The 17,587-nt window shown below is 43.5% G+C and overlaps 1 protein-coding gene across 8 annotated transcripts in view; it reads left to right on the top strand.

Annotated features, from left to right (window-relative positions):
- TRIM36 (tripartite motif containing 36) overlaps positions 1-17,587 on the top strand; it is a 55,532-nt gene that overhangs the window by 18,037 nt on the left and 19,908 nt on the right. For 4 of the 8 annotated variants that reach the window (XM_083403933.1, XM_083403929.1, XM_083403931.1 and 1 more), the window contains exon 3: positions 13,451-13,776. In XM_083403933.1, coding sequence (XP_083260059.1) covers positions 13,451-13,776 — 326 coding nt within the window. Of the gene's footprint in view, positions 1-13,432; positions 13,777-17,587 lie in introns of all 8 variants that reach the window. The other 4 variants (XM_083403928.1, XM_083403932.1, XM_083403934.1 and 1 more) reach the window with 1 other exon arrangement.

A 17,587-nucleotide genomic window follows, 5' to 3' on the forward strand; every position in this document is an offset into this window, starting at 1 on the left:
TAAAAGAAACAAGATCTGTACTGTATTAAAATAAACCCTCATCTTTTAATTAGAGATATTGACAATTTGATATTAGTAGTCATGATAAGATGAAATCAAGCTCTCTTCCCCCCAATGCCTCATAACAATTGTGCAGCCTGATCTGGTCCTTGTTTACTCAGAAGTAAGTCCCCTCAAACACAGTGGAACTTACACGCAAGTAAGTGTGCATGCAGTTACAACCTAATCCATTTTTCTGTTCTGCAGTGGGAAGAAGGGCACCTGACCCATTATTTTAAGTATACCATAGTAAACCAGCTTCTAAAAACAATTTTTTGTTCATTGTTTACAGCCTCACAGAGGAGGTCTCTTGGGTGCAGAGGTAGAAATGCTTCACTTTTGTATGGCAATAGTTAGTTTTTGGCTCTTGTAATAAATATGTTTGCCTATACTTCTCTTAGACATCAGTGGTCAAGTCCAAGCTTAGTGAGTGGATAAAGGTAATACTGTTGAGGAACTATTACTCTCATTTTTGTGGAACAGATGTGAAGGTCAACTGGATTCAAGAGTGCAACTTGGTAGCTCTTATTGCATGATCTAAAAAAATCAATACAAATAAAAGAATATCCTTTAGGAATAACCACAATGCAATTCTCGTTGTTTCTACTGAGGAGTAAGTCCCATTGAATTTAATGGAGTTTACTGCTGGATAAATGGTATAGTATTGAAGCCCCATTGGCAAGGTCACACTTAGATTGCTGGCTTAACTGGAAATAGTATTATTGTTTGTTGGACAAACTCTGCTTCATCTTAACTATTTTTAGTGTACACAAGCCAACTTAAAGGGTGGAATTCAGCATAGCACTAAGAAAATCATTCCATCAGAATGGAAGCATTTCTGCAATGGAAGCAGTGTCCTCCGACAGCATCCTATACTGGGGCTTCTCCCAACCCCCCTGAGCAGATTTGGGGAGGGTGCAGGGGGAGTTTGTTGCACTAACTCCACAAGAGGTCTGGAGGGTGGCAACAGGAGAACAGGCATTTTCTGTTGTGGCTCTTTTGTTTGTGGAATTCCCCCCCCCCCCCCCGGAGGCTTGCCTGACACCTTTGTTACATATCTGTAGGCAAACACTTTTTCTCCAGACAAGAGAATTGCTTGTTCTTCAGTCTCCCCTTCCCATTAAAGACTCCCAGAAGTACCGTATTTTCCCGTGTATAAGATGATGCTTTTTGCAAAAAAAAAAAATTAGGCAAAAATTGGGTGTCGTCTTATACACGGATAGTGAATGCAGAGGGAGAACGTGCGATTAATGGCAGCAGCAAGCAGGAGATTGGCAGCGGCGATTGGGCGGGTGATTGATGGCTGCGGCAAGGCCTGCTGGCGCTTGGATGTGGCTATTGGGGGCTGTGGTGAGGCAGGCAGGCAATTGGCTGCGACAAGTGGGCGGGTGGGCTGTTGGTGGTGGCGAGCGGGCGGACAGTTGGCGGCTGCGGCGAGGTGTGCGATCGGCAGTGGCTGTGGCAAGCGATTGGCAGAAGTGACCCCCCCCCCAGCTAAACAAATTAATTTTTTCATTTTGGGTTAAAAAAACCAGGGATTGTTTTATACATGGAGGCGTCTTATACACAGAAAAATGCGGTACTTTCTACTTCACTGATATCCCATGTTGTGCTTGAAAATACAGATTACAAAATATTTGACATACCGATACATATATATTCTCCTTTTAAAGTTCATCTTGTGAGGATGAATGCATTCCAGAGTGACATGAATGGAACTGAAAAAGGGTTCCAATGCTAAATCGATTAGTAAAATTTATTAACCTTCAAGGAAAACAACATTGCCATAATGTAAATAAAGGTTTCTCAAAATTTGATTCCTAAACTTGTCACTGAATACCTGCGTATCCTTAAGGGAAATATTTTATCTGAGGAGAGCAAGCATTCATTTTTGAACTTGAATCCAGCTGACCTTAAAACATAGTTTTGTTTCAGAACATACCCTGGAAATTTACTCTCTATTCTTCATTATGCTGGTGATATTGCTTATTAAAAAATGTAAGTTGAATTAAAGATGTGTTATCCCTTTTCTAGTTCTTCTGGCTTTTGCTGTAGGAAATCATACTTTTAAACAGTGAGAATGTTTTTTCTTAAGAAAAAAACACACCCACACACAAACCTATTGTGGGGACGAGAAGGCTCTGTTACTCACATGAAACTCATTGCATATGTGTAAAAGAGCATGAATTGCAGCTATTAATACTACCTTTGCCATGCATGTGGGAAGAAGATTAAAGTAGGTGGTAGTAAGGACCTATTTGCAGCAAAAAAAAATTTTGGGGTCAAATTCTGCATTTATATTTGCATGGAAGAAAAAAGTGGGCAGAGTACAGTTATTGCAATATTTTTCCCCTGTGTTTAAAATATGTACATAGTACTTTCCTAATCAAATTTCCAAAGCAATTTAGAGCAAAATTAATTATAAAACAATAATAAAATTGGCGAAACAAAACCCTCTAAAAGCGATTTAAAGCAGAGCAAGGCAATAAAAGTAGTAGTCACTCAAACTTTGGAAAATAAAAAGGTATTAGCTTGTTGCCTAATGAAAAAATACAGTGGTACCTCGGGTTACATATGCTTCAGGTTACACACTCCACTAAGCCAGAAATAGTGCTTCAGGTTAAGAACTTTGCTTCAGGATAAAAACAGAAACCGGGCTCTGGTGGCGCGGCGGCAGCAGGAGGCCCCATTAGCTAAAGTGGTGCTTCAGGTTAAGAACAATTTCAGGTTAAGAACGGACCTCTGGAACAAATTAAGTACTTAACCTGAGGTACCACTTTATTCGTTGCCAGCCAAATCTGCCTGCAACAAGTGATGTCATTTGAAAACTTGCTCCCTGGTTGCTACTTACTTAACCCCTTGAAGGTTGGCGCACCTGAGGATATCTAACACAGTAGCAGTACTCATAAATTTTAGACAGGTCCATACGGATGAAAACGGTCTTTCAAGTACCAAGATCCCAATATGACACGGCTTGCCTAAGTTAAAAATAGGGCTGCTGTGTTCTGAACCAGTTGGAAGTTTCTGAACTCTCATCAACCAGATATGAAAAAAGTTTAGCCTTGTTTTGGACTACAACTTGCATAGTCCTCGCAATTGGCCATGCTGTCTGGGGCTGATGGGAGTTGTAGTCCAAAGCACCTGGAGGGCGCCATGTTGGCTAGCCCTGGTCTGCAACAAAAGTCATGTGATGCTTAAAGAAAAATGTACTCGTTTGTTATGGCATAAGGATTTGTGGATTAATGCCCACTTTGCCATTAAGGTGTTACAGACGCTTCTGTTTTTGGATGTGAAATATGATTGAAGGCACATAAGGCTAATATAACATGAGCACTGCATATTAACATTAAATTCTACCACATTAATCATATCATATTCTCAAAAGCAAATAACGAAGCAAAGGAAGTAGCCAGTGGCTTCCCTACTAAAAGTGGAGGATTGCCAATTTTGGTGCTTTTCCCCAATTTTTTTTTTAATGGGATCTTTTGCAGCTGTGTGAACCAGAGTAAAATACTATGTAAAAGCAAAGATAAATAGACTACATGAAAAGGGATGGAACATCTTAGATCTTTTATATTTACGAATCATCAGCATGGTGTCACCAGTATGTATGTAAAAGCATGCCTTCATTATCATGCTTCTCCTTATTTTTAATTAATTGATATAAAGACCACATAACTGCGTTATCTAACTATATTTTAGCCTGAACTATAGGGTTCACACCTGTCAACACTTCAGAAGCATGCTACTGGCTAAGCATTTCAGATTGCATTGTTTAAACTTGACCACTGCATCGCAGTTATTTATTTTTTTAAATTGGATTCTGTTTTTTTGCCTGCTTAATTGCCATTTTAAATAGTCAATAGTTTGAATATAAGTGATATTAGTTGCCTGCCGTACTAGCCAACATATGACTGCTGCTGTGGCATCTGCTTTTAATTGCATGTTGCATGTTATTCTTTTTTTACTTTAAAGGTCTTGAGTTATTCAGTGTCTGCAATTAACACACTGCATGTATGCCTTGTTGCAGGGCGTGTGGCTTTTGAGATTAAACTTGTTTAATGTACAGGCATGCTTTAGGGTTCCTTGTTCAAATTATAATGCACTCATCACTATAATTGCATATTTTTCTATGAATCTAAGGGTAGACATCTTTCCTTGGAGTGCGGTCTTGGATGAGCTGCATTCACCTCTTTACCCTTGATAATTCACATAAAGGGGGTTTTGAGTTCTGAAGTGTACCTACAGCTAATAGAAAGTATTGTTTTGAGGAGTAACTTTCTACTAAAAAATATTTCATATGGCCAATTCTCTGTTATAGGGTTGGATCCAGATTTCTCTTTTTTGTGTCAGGGATGAAGGAGTCCTCAAGATAAAGCCTAATGTTCTTAAAATATAAGCTTTAGAACTAGGAAAAAGTTATATTGGCTTCTACTCTGCATACTTTACCCAACTAATTTGGAGGTAGCCACTTTGTGTCTGTGATACTACTATGCGTAGGGGTGACAGTATGTTTCCTGTATATAGGGTTGCTGCAGAGTCACAGAAGCCAATCCTGAATTTTATTTACTTTTACTATTTATTTTTTACAATTTATATACCACTTTTATTTAAAGTAATGTTGGAACCTAGATTTAAGACATTTTAAATAAAAGACCTAACACAAAAAATACCAGAGAATTTACACATTATGTAAGACACAATTAACTAAACGGAGTGTCTTCTTTAGCATAGAAGTCAGCCGCAAAATACAAAGAAAAGTGCATATCGTAAAACATAGTAAATGCTAAATAAAGTATCTTCTAAACATCAGCAGATAGATTGCATCTGAAAATAAATATAATGTCCAATAATGATATTTAGGCAAAAGAAAAATCAACTCATACTTCCCAACCACCATATGCCAAATCAGTTAAACGATTAAACAAACCAATCCCATCTAATTCCCAGCCCCATGGAATCTAAATACAGTTTTGTCCAGCTTCCTTGCAGGATCAGTGCACTTGCATCAAACACATAAACACTCGAATTCACGATTCTAGCACATCCTCAGTTTGCACTGCACACAGCAATGACTCACATAAGTCACTCTTGCATCCCAGACGCGGTAGCAGCAGTCAACTTTTAGCCCTATGATAACAACGATGTGTCTCCTGAATCCAGTGTAATATCACCTTCATTTTCAGTTGGTTGAATCACATGGTTTTTGTCTAAAGTTGTATCTTGTTTTTGAGAAATGGCTCCTCATTTTTGAGAGATGGCTCCTATGCAGAAGAATTGCAAAGCATCTGCACTCCTCCCAGTACCTCAGCTTGCTTTGGAGAAAGATTCTTATACAGAAATGCTCTATATCTGAAAAATATTTCCTGCCAAGTTTTGACATCCCGAGACCCCAAATTTCATGGTTTAAGAAAATAGAGCCCTTGTTGTGACGTGGGGTTTGTGATTTCAGCTCTCTTGACATAATCTGCTGGAGACAGTTCTCTAGTAACACTTCTTTATTACAGCAAACAAGACTGAAGACTGAGGAGGGGAAAGCTACATTTATAGGGACAGGGGACTAGCTAGAAAGGATACATTTTGGAGGGAACAATATCAGGCAATCACAGTCCTGCCTTTTGGAGGAAACCAATAAGACAGAGGATCCAAATACAGCAGTTTAAATGAACCAATAGTAGCTGTACCCCCTGAAACCAAAAGGCAGTTACTTTACCCTAATGCAAATATAGACAATAATAATACAGATATAAAATCCTTTGACTCAATACACAACACCCCTCCCCCCCTAGTGAGCACAGCAGACGTAATCTCTCAGGTACTGTGGGGTCCTACAACTTCTACTTGATCTCCTGACAACAGGCGTTGCCGGTTCTGGATTGGGTGTTACCTGTGGTAGAGGGGCTGCTATAGGGGTTTCCTCAGGAACAGATGGAGTCCCAGACATCTCAGGGTTCCCTACCTGTACCTCGTCATCATGAGGACTAGCAGACCCTGGTTCATTTGCTGAAGCCCCTGGTGACTGCACCTCTGGGCCATTTTCACTCTGGTCTTGCAGCTCTGCGTCGTTAGCCAGGGATGAATTATCTGACTCCTCCCTGCTGAGCGCCCGGCGCCTCAGCTGATCTATATGTCTCTTCCAAACTTGCCCATTTTCCAAGGTTACATAATAGGACACAGGTCCACTAGCCCGGGTGACCACACCAGCCACCCACCGCGAACCTCGTGAATAGTTCCTCACCCAGACCAGATCTTCAGGGGCGAGATACCTTGTTGTGTCAGTCTCAGCCTGGGGGGTTGCTCTTGAATTATGGTTTGGCATTTTATCCGGGTGGACATAATCCAGCACCGTTACCAGTCTTCTACCCAAGAGCAGCTCAGCTGGCGACTTGCCCGTCGCAGTACACGGCGTCGCATGCTGCAAAAATAACATTCGCGCGATGCGAGCTGACCAGTTACCCTCCATTAAGCGCGCAATGGATTCTTTGGCTGTTCTTACCATGCGCTCAGCCTGCCCATTGGAGGATGGGTGAAAGGGCGCGGATGTGACCCCTCTTATGAAGTTATCAGCCAAGAATGCCCTGAATTCTTGGGATACAAAAGCTGCCCCATTATCTGATACAATGGTCTCAGGTAACCCGTGGGTTGCAAACAGCTGCCTCAACACCTTGATTACGGCAGCTGATGCCATGCTAGGGACCATCGCCACTTCTAACCATTTGGAATATGCATCGACGACAACCAAAAAGACCTTCCCCTGGAATGGCCCAGCAAAATCTAAGTGCAGCCGGCTCCAGGGAGATCTGGACTGCTCCCACCAGTGAACTGGTGCTCTGGCCACTTCTGGCCGCACCTCTTGGCATGCCTTACATGTTCGTACCCATTGTTCTATGTTCTGGTCCATTCCAGGCCACCACACATAACATCGGGCTAGCGACTTCATCCTGACCATTCCCGGGTGTCCCATGTGAGGCGTCTCAAGCACCCTGTTTCTCAGTGGTGCTGGGATGATCACCCTATCTCCCCACAGGAGACAACCCTTATGCATGGACAACTCGTGCTGCCTTGTCGCATAAGGCCTGAATTTGTCTTCATGCGGACCACCTGGCCACCCCCTCCCCACCCAAGTGAGCACACGGGAGAGAACAGCATCTTTCCTCGTTTTCTCAGCTATATCAGTAGCCGTTACAGGAGCCCCCGGAAGTGTTTCCAGCATCATTATGTGCTCCGCTGGAGCGGGATCCTCATTGCTCCCGCCAGGAAGGGGCAATCGACTCAGCGCATCAGCGTGGCACAACCGTTTCCCCGGCACATGGGTCAAGGTGTACTGGAACCCGTTCAGGAATATAGACCAACGCAACATTCTGGGGGAGAGAATTTGTGGCGTTTGTTTGTTCGGGTTGAACAACCCTAACAGTGGTTTGTGGTCCGTTTCAATGGAGAAATGGCGACCGTACACATAATCATGGAACTTTTTGATTCCTGCCACAATTGCAAGCGCCTCTTTGTCAATTTGAGCATAGTTGCGCTCCGTGGGCGACAACGTACGGGAATAGAAAGAGATGGGCTTTTCCGACCCATCCAGTTCCCTATGACTCAGCACCGCCCCCAGGCCGTATTGAGAGGCATCACATGCCAGGACCAGCGGCTTTGACTCATCATAATGAGCAAGGACGCTCCCGCTACTCAGCATTCTTCGCAAGGAGTCAAAAGCCTTCTGCTGCCCCTGCCCCCATCGCCACACATTCTTTTTCTGCAACAGTCTATGTAATGGTTCAGCTACCGAAGCTTTATGGGGTAAGAACGAATGATAAAAGTTAATAAGTCCCAGGAATGACTGCAACTCCGTCTTGTTCTGTGGTCGTGGTGCCTCGATGATGGCCTTAATCTTAGCATCTGTGGGGTGGATGCCTGATGCATCAATTTTAAACCCCAAGAAATCCACAGCTGGCACCCCAAAACTGCATTTTTCCTTTTTCAGTTGCAACCCCACCTCCTTGAACTTGAGCAACACTGCACGGACACGCGCAACCAGTTCCTGTGGGTCTTTTCCAGCAATCAAAACGTCATCAAAAAATGGCAAGACCCCCGGCAGACCTCTTAACAGGCGTTCCATGAGCCCTTGAAAAATCCCTGGGGCCACACAAACTCCAAATTGTAATCTGTTAACTCTGAACGCCCCTTTATGTGTGACAATAGTCTGTGCTTCCGCTGATTGTGGGGTTACTGGCAGCTGTTGGTAGGCTTGTGCCAGGTCAATTTTGGCAAACACCTTGCCCCCAGCCAGTTTAGCCAACAGATGTGATACGACTGGAATGGGGTATGAGTTTCCCCTGAGTGCCTTATTGATAGTACATTTGTAATCTGCACAGATCCTGACTTCCCCATTTGCTTTAAGGGGCGTGACGATTGGAGTCTCCCACTTAGCAGAGTCCACGGGTGAGAGAACTCCCTGCTTGACCAATTTATCCAGCTCTGCTTCGATCTTGGGTTGCAGTGCAAATGGCACTCGCCTTGGTTTGAGTCGGATTGGGGCCACCCCAGGGTCCAACTCGAAGTCAACTGGGGGCCCTTTATAACAACCCAGTTTTCCATTAAAGAGACCAGCAAACTCTTTGCATAATGCCTCGCTCATCTCAGGGCAGGTTTGGATTGAATTAAGCCCTGATATACTCAGTCCCAGGGCGGGGAACCAGTCAGTGCCCAGGAGACTGGGGCGACTGCCCTTCGCAATCACCAGTTTGAGTACAGCCTGTTTGTCCCGGAACTGAACTCTCACGGCACACATTCCCATAACATGGATGCGGCCCGCTGAGTATGACTGCAAGGTTGCCGGGAAGGGCTCCAGAGGGGGCAACTTACCCCTGGGGAAGAATGTCCTCGCGGTCTGGTCCGACACGATAGTGAATCCAGATCCGGAGTCCACCTCCATGTCGCACTGCTGACCCTCAATCTTCACCTTGACGTGTGCCTTGCCTTGCGCTGGGAACTGCACGACCCTCCCGTTGATCTCCGTTACATAGTGGCAGTCCTTTAGATAATGGGTTGCTGTGGGCGGTCTGCGATGCTCCAGTCTAGGTGTTCCTGTCGCTCCCAACGCCGCCGATCTACAGACCCTGGCGATGTGACCTGTCTTCCCGCACGTCCGGCACATAGCATCCCGGAAACGACAACTCTTCCGCTCATGGTTTCCGCCACAACCTGGACACCTGCCTCGGTGATCTTTGTGCACTGTGCAGGCCTGACGCACTGACTCGACCCCACGGACTGGGCTCTGGCTCGGAGTAGCCTCTAGCTCGTCCATGGCATGCGCAACTTCTATCTGTGGCTTAGGGGCCTTGCGACTGGCATCAAGCTCCTCTCTTTCATAATTCTCCGTGGCGGTGGCCTCCTTCAAGGCTGAAGCAAGGGTAACCTCTTCTTTAGCCACGATGCGTCTTCTGGCTTTCTTGCTGCTCAGACCACCGATAAACCGATCCAGGAGAGTCTCTTCCAGATTTTGGAAGTCGCAGTGCTGAGCGAGCTTCCGCAGTTCAGCTAGAAATGCAGATACAGACTCCCCAGCACGCTGCTGCCTCTCATGAAACTCCATCCGCCGGGCCATCTTGGTCTCAGTAGGCGCCAAATGGCTTGTTAGGCAGGCAAGAATATCTTTGAGAGATGTCTCACTTAGCTTCGCTGGAGCAAGCAATGCCTTGGCCAGCTTGAAGGTCTCAGGCCCACAGTAGCTCAGGAATGTGGCCCTTCTTTTGCTGGCATCGGTGATCCCTTGAGCCACTGCGAAGAACTCGAAGCGTTCGACGTAGTCTTCCCACGTGTGGGGCTCTGATGGCTGGAAGGGCTCCAATACCCTTGGACTCTCCATTGTCCTGTGGCAGGGTCGTCTTCTCAGCTGGCCAGTGAGTCTTGTTCTTAGCTGCAATCCGGACTCTGAGGCAGGGCTGCGTTTAACCGCTCCTCAGCATTCCGGATCCCATCCTCGTCGCCAGTTGTTGTGACGTGGGGTTTGTGATTTCAGCTCTCTTGACATAATCTGCTGGAGACAGTTCTCTAGTAACACTTCTTTATTACAGCAAACAAGACTGAAGACTGAGGAGGGGAAAGCTACATTTATAGGGACAGGGGACTAGCTAGAAAGGATACATTTTGGAGGGAACAATATCAGGCAATCACAGTCCTGCCTTTTGGAGGAAACCAATAAGACAGAGGATCCAAATACAGCAGTTTAAATGAACCAATAGTAGCTGTACCCCCTGAAACCAAAAGGCAGTTACTTTACCCTAATGCAAATATAGACAATAATAATACAGATATAAAATCCTTTGACTCAATACACAACACCCCTTACGATTAAAGAATGGCTAGTTAATTTTTGGAAACTGGTAGAAATGTATAAACTCAGAGTTGGTTCGACTGCATGATGGAAGACAAAAGAGGAATTATTTAAAAAATGAATGGATCCTGTTGATTGAATATATGAAAAATAGATATAATATGAATATTGAAAAATATAATAGCATCTCTATATGGTAAGAATACATTGTCAAAACTGTATTGATTATTGACTGTGATAGTGGATTTGTATATATGCTGAGTTGATATTTATTTTAAATGTGAAATAGTGTTATATTTTTTTTAATATATCTTGAGATTTTTATAAATATTTGGAAAAAGAAAAATAGAACTTAAGTGCTATGGGAAAAGCATAGAGAATGAAAAATAGGACTCCACAGGGCTTTTGGTGTCTGACAACTTCCTGATTTATTTTCATAGTATACATCATTCATTTTAATATTAATTTATATTCTTCTATTCTCCTAGTCCCACCCCCCCATCAAATTCTTTGAAAGCCTTGATCTTGGAAACAAATCATTTGAAATGTGTGAAAGTTGGTGACACTTATATAAATCTGCTTATAGAATTTAGATGTTTATGTGTGTTGGAAAAAGTCAGGGTTTTATCTTTGCATAGAGAACATGTGTAAAGAGCTTAATACTGAAGAGGGCTCTGTTGCAGTTTGTTCCAAGTCACTGTTATTATTGCCGAGCCAGAACGTAGTCATGAAAGCGACGTATGAATATTTCTCACTCGTGTATAAAAGTCTATTTTCAGTTGAGGTGACTGAGACATCCAATAATCTGGATTAATGCTAGGAAGGCACACATGACAAGCATTTGGGCCAGCCATGTAACCCTAAGCTCATCCCTCAGTTGGTTCCCTGCCTTGACCCAGGACCCATTTTCCTTGCTGCTCCTTTCTCTCTCAGCACTTAAACTATTATCTTTACTCTTTTCTGATTACCGTCTCATGGCTTGCTCATTTGCCTAGCCTACTTCCATGTTCCTCTCTTCAAAAGGAATAGTTTTTTTCCTTTTTGCTCTGTTCCTCCTCCTCCTCCTCCTCTTTCCTTCCTCTTCCACAGCTCCCTCAGCCAAGCAATTAACGTGAGCTACAAAGAATATATTAAGTAAATTAAGAGTAGTGATGCAGGAAAGATAAAAGATGCCTACTTCAGCCACAGTGGAGCCACCAGCTGAGATTTTCTTTCATAGATACAGTAGGTATCAAATGTGCCTTTTCCCAGCAGATCCTCAGTGGGCCACAAAAACTTCTGAGGGCCCTTTATGGACTACAGGCTTTAGCCTTCTTCGTCTTCCTTATGGATAAATGTTTTGTTCAGTGCATGAAATAGGCAGCGATTGATGACCTTGCGTATTAGTTTGTCAGACAAGCGAAGGAAATGGGATGTCATTAGAGGTGAAGAAACTGTCCTGTTGCTTCTAAACCTTCTTCCTCCCCCCAGTAGATACTTTAGGATCCCATCCACACCTATGACGCTTCATGAAGGAGGCATCTCTCCCCTGCCCTCTGGTGGTGCACAGATTTCCAACTTGTACCTGCATATGATTGTCAAGGCTCTCACAGCACCTCCCTTTGCAGTTTTGAAGGATGATCCATTAAGACGGCTGTCCCCAAAGGTCTCCTTTTCTAATGGCAATTACCACCACTTGCAAGTTCTTAGATCTGGAAGTTCTTTTGATCAAAGAACATTAAGCACATTTTTCAGATCTTTCAAATGGATCCACTGATGGTTAACTCTGCCTTCCTTAGGGAACTTGCCTGCAACCCTCTCACCTAAGGGAGAGAATCTGGCACTAGCTAGGCATTAGGAGGGGCCTACAAACTTCTATTGAACAAAAACAGCCAATCAAACCTGCTCTTTGTCTCTTTCCACTAAAGGTCATTGGGGGGAAAAATATATAGTACTGCGGTTGACCAGATGGTGCAAAGCATGCATCTTTTTGCCTTCACAGCACCTCCCAAAACCTCAACATATCATGGTCCACTTCAGCAGGATAGCATACTCTTTGGCGACATTTTACACTAATGACCCCTACCTAGAAATCTGCTGGGCAGCTCCATGGAAGTCCCTACTGCCTTTACTAAACATTACATATCTCAGTGGTCATTGTCCCTCAATCTCCAGCTTGTATTGGGTAGTCTCCTGTGAACGAGGATTCTGCATCACCTGTTTTTTTCTAGGTTCACATTGTGGTTTTGTTTCTTTTTTGTTTTGGACTCTTCTCGGCACTTCTGTCTCAAACTTTGCTATGAGATGGAACTGGTGGAGAAGCTTAGGCTGACATGGCTGGCCCAAATGTTTGTCACGTATTCCCTGCCTTCCAGGGTGATAGGAATAGGAGAATAGGATAGGAGGAATTAAACCCTGCCAGCATATTGGATGCCTGTTCAACATAACTAGAAAGAACCTTCAAGGTAAGTGTCCAGTGTTCCTTTTCTCTTTTGTAGTTGCAATTGTTTTTATTATGCTTCAGCCAAGATTTGCAGTTGGGAATGAATTTAAACTTAAGCCTGCTGAGCATGTTGGAGGAGCTAGCCTCATCTTGCTATTCAGGATATTCTTACAGTTGGAGTTTTTTTAATTTAGATTTGCATCCTGCCCTGTCTTGCACTCAGCATGTGCTATAGCAATATATTCATCAACTCATCAAAACAGTAATGGATTATGGTGGGAGACAGTGAGTTACAGAGGATGTTAAGTGAAATTCAGGCTGAGCACAAATTGAACAGAGACTTGCCATTCCCAGACCTCTCTCCCTTGAATTATAATGTCTCTTCCAGTAAGGTTCTTACTGAACAAAAAAACAACTCCAGCATTTTTCAAGTTGGTCCATGGATTGTCAAAAGATGAAATATCAAACATTTTGCTCTAGCTTCCATATTATCTTTCTTTTGCAAAGTCGTGCAATTTATTTACAAAGTATGGCAGCCACATGGCATATGCATTAAAGGAAATTTCTAAATAAAGATCTAGTAGCTTATCGTTTATTCACCTGCCAAATCATTTTCCTTATCAACATTGCAACTAAATCAGGTCCTGCCATCTGCACAGGTTGGAAACGCAATTCCTTGACTCCTAAGACAACTACCTTCCCTTGTCCTGGATGCCGGCACGACATAGACCTGGGAGAGCGTGGCATCAATGGCCTATTTCGCAACTTCACTTTGGAAACTATTGTAGAACGATATAGGCAGGCAGCAAGGGCAGCCACAGCCATTATGTGTGATCTCTGTAAACCTCCACCGCAAGAATCCACAAAGAGCTGCATGGATTGCAGTGCAAGTTATTGCAACGAATGCTTCAAAATACATCATCCCTGGGGAACTGTAAAAGCGCAACATGAATATGTGGGACCAACTACGAACTTCAGGCCTAAAGTAAGTGAGTTTGTTTAATGTGTAATAGAACTGGCTTGCCTTTTTGCACATACAATTTGTAAGCTAGCTGTTGCTGCATAACAATTACTTAAGTATTCTTGATTTTAAATTCCTGAATTTTGTCTTCTGATTCTGTTGCTATGACTGTTGATGACCTGCATTTTAGAGAGAACTGTGTAATATAATTTCCAAACAGAAATTGGATGTTGAGCATAGTGCTGAACATTTTATTTTGAAAATGGTACACCATTGTTACTGTTGAATTATTCCGCATAACTGTCTTCAGATATTAAGATTCTACTAAAAGTTTAAATTCGTTGTAGTTATTACTTACGTTGGTAGAATGAGTTCCAAGTATTGTTGTTGTTGTTATTATTATTGCACACCAAGCATAGCATAGTTTATGCTGAGTGGGATATTTTGGGGTGGTGATGGTAACTCTGTAATTTTAAGTATTTTACAGGTTTTTTTTTGACCTTATAAATGAGGATTGGGCAAACTTTTTTTCTGTATTAAGAGCCATATTCCCCCCGAGGTAATCAGGTGGGCCAGAGCCACGTTGACACTCTTTAAGACAGGTTGGGGAACCTATGGCACAACCAGATGTTTTTGGGTTGCAACTCCTGTAATCTGATAGCAGTCTGCTTCCCGGAGCGCGGGGCGCGCTGAAGCAGAGCGCCCCACGCTTCGGGCAGACATCGGGCAGCCCCACAAGCTCGGGGGACAGCGGGGAGGCGCAGTGCCGCCATCCTGCTGTTCCCCGACCTGGTTTGGATTCCCCGACCTGGTTTTGGGGGAGAAATAAAGGAAACATTTTCCCCCTTTATTTCCCCCCCAGAAAACTAGGTGCGTCCTATGGGACGAATAATACGGTACCTCTAAGTTGCTGCTCAGCATTCGTTTGGGTTGGCTGACTTTTTTTCCCCAGCACTGTGGTTGAGAATGCTCTGTGTATGTGCAGTGTTTAAAACTAATTTGACACAGGTCCGCCCATTTTCACATTTTTAAATGTGACAGCGTTTAATGCCAAGGAAAAAAAGAGAATTTACAATCCTATTTGGTGCCTCCACTATAATTGCTGTACCCCATGGGCATAGCTGGATCTTAATCATTTATTTCACTTCTGGAGTTTTCATTGCCTGTCACCTTCACTGTATTACTTTCATACAGTATATGGATATCTTTACTTGGGACCTAATTTAATGTCGGAAATGGTTTTGTGAATGAGAATGAGAATCATTCTTGCCGTAAGAGGCTGTCTCATAACGCCTGAGGTTAAAATTGGCTGTACAAAACGTATAGCCTATTCAGCTTAGGAAAACAAATGAGGTTATTTGCTTTTAGCTTTATTGGGGCTGTGTTCCAGATTTTAATTCCCTGGATAGTTAACAACTTCCTTCCAATTTCCAGCTTATAAATCACTCAGAGTTGATGTTTTGTGTTTGCTTTCTGCTTTTCCCAATCCAAACATATTCTTTAGACTAAATATAGACTTGGATCCCAAAAAAAACCATTGCAAGGCATGGTGTGAATGCAATAGTGCTTTTCGATCCACTGAAAAGCTGAAAAGTTTTGTGAGAGTTGGGGAATTCTTCAGAATGGAATGTGGTGCAGTGCAGGAGTTACAGTTTGTGTGTGTGTGTGTGTGTGTGTGTGTGTGTGTAAATTGGTACATCCATTTGTGCTAGTGAGAGTGCCTTTTATTTGCACAAATAGAGCATTGTATTCAGTCCCATCATTGTAAAATTATAATTTTAATAGGAAAACTATTTTTTAAAGAAAGCTACCTACGGTATTTCAGGCAAGATAGTGATATTGTTGAGCTAGTTGAGCCAGTGTGGTGTAGTGGTTAAGAGCGGTAGTCTCGTAATCCGGGGAACCGGGTTCGATTCCCCGCTCCTCCACATGCAGCTGCTGGGTGACCTTGGGCCAGTCACACTTCTTTGAAGTCTCTCAGCCCCACTCACCTCGCAGAGTGTTTGTTGTGGGGGAGGAAGGGAAAGGAGAATGTTAGCAGCTTTGAGACTCCTTAAGGGGAGTGAAAGGCGGGATATCAAATCCAAACTCTTCTTCTTCTTCTTCTAGTTTCCATCCACAGCACCTGCAGGATAACTGTTTTAAATGATTATTTGTCCTTTCTTCTGTGAAGAAAGAGAAGCAGATGGAATCCTGTAATTGCTTGTAATCTTGTTAAAGTGAATTAACCTTAAAATGTTAAATTCAAGGCTGCTGTGGGTTTTTAGTCCAATCTAATTATAACGTCTCTTATATTAGCTGCTGTTTAAAATTGTAAACAATCATATGAATCGCTGTAACTGAGTAAGGTGAAAAAAGCAAATCTTTGTAACGTGCAAAACAAGTATTTAGGTGAAACAACTAGCTTGAATTTTGCTTTACTTTTTAAAGGAAACCAAATGCAAGACATTTTCCATCCCTTTCCACAGCCAGATGGCTTGCTTCTAAAACACTTTTTTTTGGCAGTTAATGCTTCCATTTGTTCACCAGTTTTCCTTCACAGTCTTTTAGCATCCAATGCCATCAGCAGTGATATATTTTTAAATTGTTTGGCAGAGTTGGCCATCATATCCTTTTGGATGGCTTTTTATGGTGACTCTAGTTCTTTCTGAGGGACGCGGGTGGCGCTGTGGGTAAAACCTCAGCACCTAGGACTTGCCGATCATCAGGTCGGTGGTTCAAATCCCCACAGCGGGGTGCGCTCCCGTCGTTCGGTCCCAGCGCCTGCCAACCTAGCAGTTCGAAAGCACCTTCGGGTGCAAGTAGATAAATAGGGACCGCTTACTAGCGGGAAGGTAAACGGCGTTTCCGTGTGCGGCTCTGGCTCGCCAGAGCAGCGATGTCACGCTGGCCACGTGACCCGGAAGTGTCTGCGGACAGCGCTGGCTCCTGGCCTATAGAGTGAGATGAGTGCACAACCCTAGAGTCTGGCAAGACTGGCCCATACGGGCAGGGGTACCTTTACCTTTTACCTAGTTCTTTCTGAAGGCTTGATTTCAGAAAGTGGTGCTGAGGACTCTTGTTTGACTTCTTGGCCATTGGCCTATGGCAGGGTGTGGCAAATGTTAAGAACATGGAAACTGCCTTATACCCAGTTTTATTTTATTATTATTCCATTATACATATATTTAAAAATACACTCTTTTATTTCTCTTTCGCCTGTTTTCCACCCACTCTTCCTCTGGCCCTTTCCCCTCAGGGGATGCCTCCCTTCCTCACACTGAATTTCAGATTCCTTGCCACATTTGTTCAGCTTGCTGGGAATTGTAATACTGGCATGGCTTCATCCAAAAGACTATGACAGGATCAGGGGATGAGGCAGACAATTGAGGAGGCGTTGGTGGGCTGTGGCAGTGAAGCCCACCTGAAAGTGAACTGAGACACGTTGGCGGTCCCCAACCCCCTGCTTGAAAAATGTTGGCATATGGCAGACTTCCTCAAACTCGGCCCTCCAGATGTTTTGGGGCTATAATTCCCATCATCCCTGACCACTGGTTCTGCTAGCTAGGGATCATGGGAGTTGTAGGCCAAAGACATCTGGAGGGCCAAGTTTGAGGAAACCTGGCATATGGTATCTTACAGGGGTTGGTTTTGTTCCACACGCTGCTTAGCATATATGGTGAACAACTGGAATTTTGAGTGCATTGCCATTAAAATGCAGGTCTGTTTCCCTTGACTTCAGATTCTGGAAGAACTATTTGGATTATATTCGACAGTGTTAGCTGATAAGGCTTCGGTCAACAGAACAGAGAAACTTCTGGCATCTCCACCTCTCCCTTGCCCCTCCACCTCCCAA

This window comes from Podarcis tiliguerta (assembly GCF_965153285.1).
Source record: "Podarcis tiliguerta genome assembly, chromosome: 11".
Classification (NCBI taxonomy): domain Eukaryota; kingdom Metazoa; phylum Chordata; class Lepidosauria; order Squamata; family Lacertidae; genus Podarcis; species Podarcis tiliguerta.